The sequence below is a fragment of the Ctenopharyngodon idella genome, chromosome 19 (assembly GCF_019924925.1).
Source record: "Ctenopharyngodon idella isolate HZGC_01 chromosome 19, HZGC01, whole genome shotgun sequence".
NCBI classification, from domain to species: domain Eukaryota; kingdom Metazoa; phylum Chordata; class Actinopteri; order Cypriniformes; family Xenocyprididae; genus Ctenopharyngodon; species Ctenopharyngodon idella.
Genome location: NC_067238.1, coordinates 16,669,782 through 16,677,969, shown reverse-complemented (window position 1 = coordinate 16,677,969; position 8,188 = coordinate 16,669,782). Strand labels below are relative to the sequence as shown.

General features: G+C 36.6%; 1 protein-coding gene and 1 long non-coding RNA gene across 4 annotated transcripts in view; one reads left to right on the top strand and one right to left on the bottom strand.

The window, feature by feature from the left end:
* The window catches only part of LOC127501606 (nuclear factor 7, brain-like), a 99,334-nt gene extending 93,174 nt beyond the window's left edge, over nucleotides 1–6,160 (bottom strand). Inside the window, exons 1-7 of one of the 2 annotated variants that reach the window (XM_051873678.1) lie at nucleotides 6,003–6,160; nucleotides 5,160–5,252; nucleotides 4,370–4,941; nucleotides 4,161–4,256; nucleotides 3,400–3,633; nucleotides 3,170–3,308; nucleotides 44–70 (exon numbers count right to left, since the gene is read on the bottom strand). In XM_051873678.1, coding sequence (XP_051729638.1) covers nucleotides 44–70; nucleotides 3,170–3,308; nucleotides 3,400–3,633; nucleotides 4,161–4,256; nucleotides 4,370–4,941; nucleotides 5,160–5,232 — 1,141 coding nt within the window. In that variant the 5' untranslated portion in view covers nucleotides 5,233–5,252; nucleotides 6,003–6,160. The remainder of the gene's footprint in view (nucleotides 1–43; nucleotides 71–3,169; nucleotides 3,309–3,399; nucleotides 3,634–4,160; nucleotides 4,257–4,369; nucleotides 4,942–5,159; nucleotides 5,253–6,002) is intronic. The other variant, XM_051873672.1, reaches the window with a different exon arrangement.
* The window catches only part of LOC127501638 (uncharacterized), a 145,681-nt gene that overhangs the window by 89,234 nt on the left and 48,259 nt on the right, over nucleotides 1–8,188 (top strand). The window lies entirely within an intron of this gene.

Here is an 8,188-nt window from a genome sequence, read left to right as displayed (position 1 = left end):
AGTATATGAATGTGATCTAGTGTAGTTCAGACACACACTGTACCTTCATACTGCGGTATCCTCTTCAGCTCTGTAGAGACACATGACAATAAAACATCATCAGATCTTTGACATGATTATGAGTGGAATTATAGACAAGATTTAAGATTATATTTAAATAATTGAGTACAATATCATGTTTTATCTGATCAATGTATGTCTCTGCTGATATTTAGAGAATCAAACAGAAACTCCTATTGCTTTGAGTTTGAGCTCTTAATATTTCTCCTTTTTACAAACAGATATAACTTTGCAAATGATTGGTGAAATATTTTATGCAAGTTATTTTTAAGTCTAATGTTATTCATTTCAGTTTTGGAGTGGATTAGTGTTGTGGTTATTCAGCAAATACAAATCTATAAACATTAAACTTAAATAAACTTAAACAAATTAAAGTCCAGCTCTCCAAAGCTGTTTGAGCAACAGGTCTGAAATTCTCCTCTAAAGAAGAACGAATGTGCATCTCAAACCCTCGATTTCTATCAGTTTGATTTTTGATTTTTTTCTAAAACATATTCACAAAACTTAGGTGAGACAGCAGAAAAAAAACCAACAGAATATTACAGAAAATTAATGTTTCTTTCTGTAGTTTCTCATCTAAATGTGTTTGCAGATGAACTAAAGTCTCATGGTTGTAGTTACAGGAATGAAGCTTCTAATTTATATTAAATTATAGTACATGAATGTACTGCATGTTTTCTGAAATTAGAGCTGAAAATGAGCTGCTCTCTTCAAGAAGAACTGTGAGCTGATGATAATGAGACACAAACACATGATCACAAACTTCTCTTATTTCATCTTGACCGACTCATTCTTCATCAGTGTTGGGGAAACACATTACAAGTAACATGAGTTACGTAATCAGATTAATTTTTGTCGAAGAACTAGTATAGTAACACATTACCAAATTTACAACAAAATATTTAATAGTTACTTTTTCAAATCAGCAACAAGTCACTTTGTGTTCCCGTGTTTTGACTGACAGCTCTCCTGTCCTCATGTTGAGAGAAATCAGGAGTAAGGTCAGAGGTTTGTGTGTGTGAACATGATGATTATTGTAGTTCTAGAAATGTGAGCATCATTTACTCATCTCACTAGCCCAAAAACAGATTCAGTATTCCTCAAAATTAATAAAAACAGTGAAATGCAAACTCAGAATATTACAAAAACCTGCATGAATTTAATATGTTAAATAAGTGAGGTATTTAATCTCACAGAGCCCTGGCTCTGCTGCAAACCCAGTGCTTCACCTGTCATTACTATTTATTGTTTTGTCTTGCTTGCAGTTGTTGTTATGTTGTTTTTTATTGCTTTTTTAAATATTATTGCTTTTAACTATGAATACTCGCCGGTTTGTGGCTTGGTTGCCGGTATGCCTGACCATGTTTGTGATCGCGGCCGGCTCGGGAGCGAGCGTGGTGACTGGCGTCCTCAGCTACACGCGGGAGGAACTTTTATTACTCTTATCCTGGTCTCGTTTCTGCAATTCATGAGTGGATTTACCAGAAGATTGCTACGAACTGGTGAGGAATTCGAGGATAAATGAACAAAGGTGCTTCCTTAAGAAACGAGGATCGAGAGGAAGGGTCCGCCAAAAGCTTAAAAGAAGAAGTTTTAAACCTCCTCTACCGGAAATCACCTTATCAAATGTACGTTCCCTGAGGAATAAAACGGATGAATTGGTAGCTAAAATTAACTATGACAGAGACTTTAGGCAAAGTCATCTGTTATGTTTTACAGAGACATACAGGACATTGCATTAAATGGCTATACAATGATTAGAGCCGACAATGTTGAATCTCGTAAGTCTGTGGGAGGAGGTTTGTGCATTTTTATACACAACAAAGGGGCAACACATTTTCGGATTAATGAACAAGTATGTACTACAGACTATGAACTCCTGTCAGTGTCTCTTAGACCTTTTTATTTACCCCTGGAATTTGGACAGATTATTGTCATTTTAACATATGTTACGGGCCCGAATAACAAGGAAGCCGCAAACAAAATAACAGACAGTTATAATGACGCCTTGACTCGCTCATCTGATCAACCAATTTTAATTCTTGGAGATATGAACTTATGTGATCTATCAAGCTAATTGCCTACCCTCCATCAGTATGAGGACTGCCCCACTCGATCAACACACATGTTGGACAAATGTTTTGGCAACATAGATGGATATAAGGCTGTGTTTCATCCTCCTTTGGGAGGTCAGATCATAATTGGCCGATTGTTTCAGCTCGTTTTAAATTGTAAGATGTTTCCAAACTCATGGAAAGAAACAAAGATTGTCCCAGTACCTAAAATATCTAATGCCAATCAGTTAAAAGATTTTAGCCGATAGCTCTAACATCCATGTTAGGTAAATGTATGGAACGAGTATTAACAAGGCATATTTGCAACAGTGTGGTTAAAGAGTTGGACCCCCTTCAATTTGCCTATAGGGGAAAGAGGGGCACCGATGATGCTATAATCTTATGTGATTTTGTAGCTGAACATATTCAGCATACTACAAATTATGTTAGGATTTTATTTATAGATTTTAGTTCAGCTTTTAATTCGATCCGGATTGATATTCTTTTGCAAAGATGAATTAATTTAGGAGTGAATGGTGATCTTATTTGGTGGATTAAAGACTTTCTTTTAAATTGTCCTCAAAGAGCAGTCGTTAATGATATGGTGTCAAAGACAATCATTGTAAATACAGGAGTTCCACAAGGAACTATTTTATCACCCTTACTTTTTTCATTGTATACAAATTAATTTAAGATCCAGGATTCATATTTTAATTTATATAAATAAGCAGACGATATGGCACTTGTTGGCCGGTTGAGTAAAGCTGGAACAGAAGGAGATACGCTCTATTATAGTTACATAAATTTGCTTCAAAACTGGTGTAAATTGAGTTCACTTGAGATAAATATGAATAAAACCAAGGAATTGATTATTAGTAGGAATCAAGTAGATTTTATTAAAGAGTTAGAACCTTTGATACTTGGTGGAAATCAAATAGAGATGGTTGGAAGTTTTAAATTTTTAAATATTTAATCTAATTAAATATCCCCAACACTGCTGATATTAAAAAATGATAAATATATGTATCTGTATAGTGTATTTGATATTGTCGTACCAGTTAGTGTGAGTTTCTCCTGTAGAGTGTCCTGCAGTTGAGTCAGAGCTCTCCTCAGAGTCTCCAGACTCTCATCAGTCTTCACACTGATCTCAGACCAGTTCCTGGTGTTTCTAGAGCTGCACAGGGATGAGTAAATCTACAGCAGGAGAGAGGAGAAATCCTTCAGCATGGGGAGTGTTATGGTGTCATATACTGCATTATCATTGATCAGAGAGATGTTGACTGACCTGTAGGAGGTGGAGGTGATCTTCAGTGTGTGAGAGCTGCTCCAGCTCAGTGTTTCTCATCTTTAGCTCAGTGATCTCCTGCTCCAGCTCTTCAATGAGCTCTTCCTCCTGTTTCTCTGCTGCTTTCTGCTGCTCCTCCATCATCTCCAGCAGTTCAGTCTGACATCTCTCAATGGAGCGGATGAGATCAGTGAAGAGCTCGACACGGGCTGCTTTCTCCTTCTCTGTGTTTCTCTGCTCAACCAGGACAATCAACACATTATTAGTGGTGTTTGATAAGACAAGAATCAGTGTCACTATTGATCATACTTCAGTGTTTTTAGGCGGTTTTAAAAATCCCTCAACTTAAACTTCATTCTTCTTCATTACTTCATAAACTTCATTAAACTTCAAAATGCACAATATTCCTCTGATCTTTTCTCTTTTGTAATGTCTCTCAGTCATCTCTCTTTCTACAGTCTTTCTTCAAATCTCCCTCTTGCTCTCTCTCTCTCCTCCCCCATCATGAGTGGACACGCCCCCTACTGCTGATTGGTTATAAATTATGCTGTGGTGCTCGGTTCATTCCACTTCATGGTACTATATAGAGGAAGTAGAGAAATAAAGGGAAAAAAATGGGGAGACGGAGGGGTTTTGGAAGAATTGTTACTGGGACAGCACAATGACTGCTGCTTATATACATTCATAATCATGATCGACAGGACCGGCTCCTCCTGAATCTATGTTTCGAACTTCATATAATTACATTATTTTAAACTCACTTTTCTGACTTCTGCTGAGTGTTTGACATCTTGAATCTTCTTGATTCTGTCCTGGATCATCTGCTGCACGTCTTTCTGTGTCTTCATCAGTTGAGTCTATAGACACAGAACAACACAATATATTTTCATAACTCATTCATTTATATGAAAGAGCATGTGATTCCTCATGATAAGAGTCCTTTAAAATCAGTTTTGTCAGTAACTTCTACCTTCTTCTCTTCACTCTCCTCTTCTATAGGAACAGTGTTGTGGTTCTTGTGGTCTTTCACAGCACACATCGGACACACACATGTCTGATCATCTCTACAGAACAGCTCCAGAGGTCTCTCATGTTTCTGACATATATAGTCCTCCAGATTCCTCACAGGATTGATCAGTTTGTGTTTCTTTAAACCTGCCACTCTCAAATGAGGCTCCAGGTGAGTTTCACAGTAAGAGCTCTGACACCCCAGACACGACTTCAGGGCTTTCAGCTTTCTTTCCTCACAGACGTCACACAGAACTTCAGGTTTTTTCAGAACTTCAGGTTTTCTTTCAGGACTTTTCTTTTTATAGTGATCTACGAGCTCTCGGAGTGTGGTATTAATCTTGAGATCAGGTCTGATCTTGAATGTTTCTTTACAGTATGGACAGTTGCAGGTCTGGCTGTTGTCCCAGCACTTATTCAGACAGGTCTTGCAGAAGTTGTGTCCACATGGAGTGCTGACTGGATCAGTGAACACGTCCAGACATATCGAGCACTGAAGCTCCTCAGTCAGTGGACCGCTGGAGGATGACATCGCTGGACAGAGAAAATGTAGAGCAACTTTGAAGAAAGCAAATATGATTTCTCAAATATATAAGAGATCATGTACAAGCTGGTCATTACTGCAAAATGAACCCAGGAGAGTTGATCAGTACCCTAATGTGAAGTAGTACTGTACATTTTAAATATCACCATATGAGAATAGTTAAAGTCATTCATGCACTAATTCATTCTTTTCTGGGTTATTGACTTACATGGAGGAACTTTTTCAATACTGTTTCTCCTGGTTTGTCTTGCTTTTGTTGATGTTGGTGAAGATTCTTCCATTGTTCTTTCCCTCTTCAAGCCTTTTCAAGAAATTAAAAAAAACATATTGTATTTCACAATATAAATTATGACCAATAGACTGATCTAAGCCCATTTGCTCCTTGTAATACTGTATTTGTTTCACACACAGTATTTGGTCACTCAGGTTTAAATGAAATCTTGCCTCAAAAGTCAGATTTGGGGTTACTTCATATTCTCTCATGACCATTTAATAAATATTTATATTAAAGTGTTAAAATATCATTGATAGTGAGAGAAACACAATCACTCCTCATACAGTGAATGACTCAAACTCACTGAACAATCTGAACTATGACCTGCTGTTCAGATCAGAAACAACAAGCACAAAGTAGGTCATATACTTACCTATGAATAAATATATATCTCCACAAAATAAACATAAATATTGTGTGACCAAGTGTAGTTTGTATGACTAAGTATAGTTTTAATAAATATAAATGTGATTTTCAGCTGCAGTTTAGCAGGTTTGTGTTCAGTCTGTCTGCAGCTCATTTTACTTCTTGTTTCTTTTCATGTAATGTGACAAAATGACAGAAACACCAAACTTTGCTTTACAGCCAATTAAATGACATACTTTTAATACAATTCTGATACCATTTCAGTGCAGTAAACAACTAAAGTAGTTGAGTATTTAACATGCTGAAACCTGATTCAGTTCAACTCATTCCAGTTCAACATAAACCTACTAAAGCAGATCACTTCCATCAGAAACCTGTTCAGCTCAATCTCTCTTATATTTCTATCATTACCTGTGAGTATCAGATGTGTCCACAAGTCTCTCTGAACGACTCAATAAATATTCTGTTGTTTAAAGAGGTTGATCGTTTCAGGCGTCCATATTGTTGTTGATCAAGTTACTTTCACTTTCTCCAAAGAGCTTAGAACCCAAGAGGCGACACTTTGATACTTTTTGGGCAACAGCCACTAGAAGGCGCTCCGGTAGCGCGGCCGCCATTACGGGGTGAAAATACTAACTAGACCATAGAATCTTACGCACCCAAAATCGGCGAATTTCACTGCCAAATCAGAAGCGCAATAGAACAGTTTCTTAAATTAAGTCACCAGTAAATTGTATGGCTCCCACAGTAAATGCTGTATTGTCTTATATATGTTTTATTTTACCAGTTGTGGAATCCAACCATTCAACCATCTGAGGTAACGTAGTTAGCCTACTTTATTGAGTATTTCCATTTTATGCAACTTTACACATTTATTAATAGTAAATTAATAATTAATAAATTTAAGATCATCATGTTTGCTGCGAACAATATATTTCAGATCTAGTGGAGTAATAATAATAGTAGCCTATCTATAGGTCTGAATTGAAATATATATATTGTTTTAATGGATCTCGCTACAAACATAACGATCTTATAATAATACATGATGCATTGCTGTGTCCGTTATCGCATAATTCCCACTTTTGTACACTTTTGCTTTAACAGACATTAGACAACACTGCAAAATCAAGCTGTTATATTCATATATTTATTGTCCAACATTCCCAATTTTTCTGATGCATGTCCTTAATTTAATTTCACATGTTGGTATTAAATCAGTGTTTATAAGCCTAATACTTGAACTTCAAAGAATTTTAACGCAAACTGACTGGGTTTCTACAGAGCAAAGGTTTTGTGAACCTTTGTGTAAGACTTAAACACAAAGTGTGTAAAATAAACTGTTAAAAGGATTTGTTGATCACTAGTGATAGCATTTTATTCTGTGTTATCATCATTCAGGTTGGATTTCAGCTTTAATGTACGTTTCTTTTTTTTTTTTTAAACAGCAGCTGATATTACGCTAGAAAGTAGTGGACTTCCGACTCGCTTTCACCCCAAAATGGCGGAAACGTAGGGCCGCTGCTGGGCGCCGGTGTTGCAATAGAGCGTTCTATTGAGTGTCGCTTCTTGTTAGGGTATATTCTTTGCTTTCTCTAAATGTCTCACTGAAGCGCAGATAGCTGGGATATGAACTACGTCCTCTGGAGGTCGCATTTGAAGGCTGCCAACGTCATCAAGGATGTCTTATTTAAGAAAAGTAACCATTATAAAATTGACTGTTCTTCCTTGTGAGATGTAAAATACTGTAATTTCTTTCTTACTTTGCAATCTAACGGTTACGTTTCTTAAATGAGACCGCGTCGATGAAGTATTCAGCCTTCCAATGCGACCTCCAGAGGATATATACATATATAAAGCTAATAGCCTACTATTTCAGTCTTTCTAGTTCAAAATGTCATGTTTAATTATTTTGTGTTAATTGCCATTCCTTTGTAATTAATTATGAAATGTATAGCAATTGCTTTTATACAACGATTCAATAAATTCAATAAAGAAGTTACTATAAAGTAACTTGCATTTTAGACAAATTATTGTCAGTTACCACTGAAAAGAGTTTCTACACTAAATGTTTTTTATAGCTGGCTGGATTCCCAAGACACGTTTCAGTTTCTCAAGCTCAAGCTTCAGCTTTTCCACTCTTAACTTCTCCATGATCCGTCTATGTTCTCATAATATCGCAGGTACAGGTGTTGTGTTTTTTGGAGCTGTCCTCGATGCTTAAGACTGGTTCTGATTTTCTGCAAGAGGTGCAACTTAATTAAAATAAATAAAACTTACTTCCTAAATTTGTCTATATTGGGCAGACTGAAATTAGTTATTATCCTACTATTAGCCTACTATTTATTACTAGTCCACTATTTTGATAAACTCGCATTTAATGTGGAAGAAAAACTTGCATTCTCTTCAGCTTCAACTTGCATTTCTTCCGTTAGAACAGTGTTACCACTGACGCCATGTGTTGCCGTTAGTCAGGGATTTTTGCAGATTTTACATGTTGGCTGCGTCTGAAAACTGGAAAATGCTGCCTTCAGAGGACACATTTCAAGGAAGGCATCAAGGCACGTCCGAATCCAATGTTAGCTTCACTTCCTGTC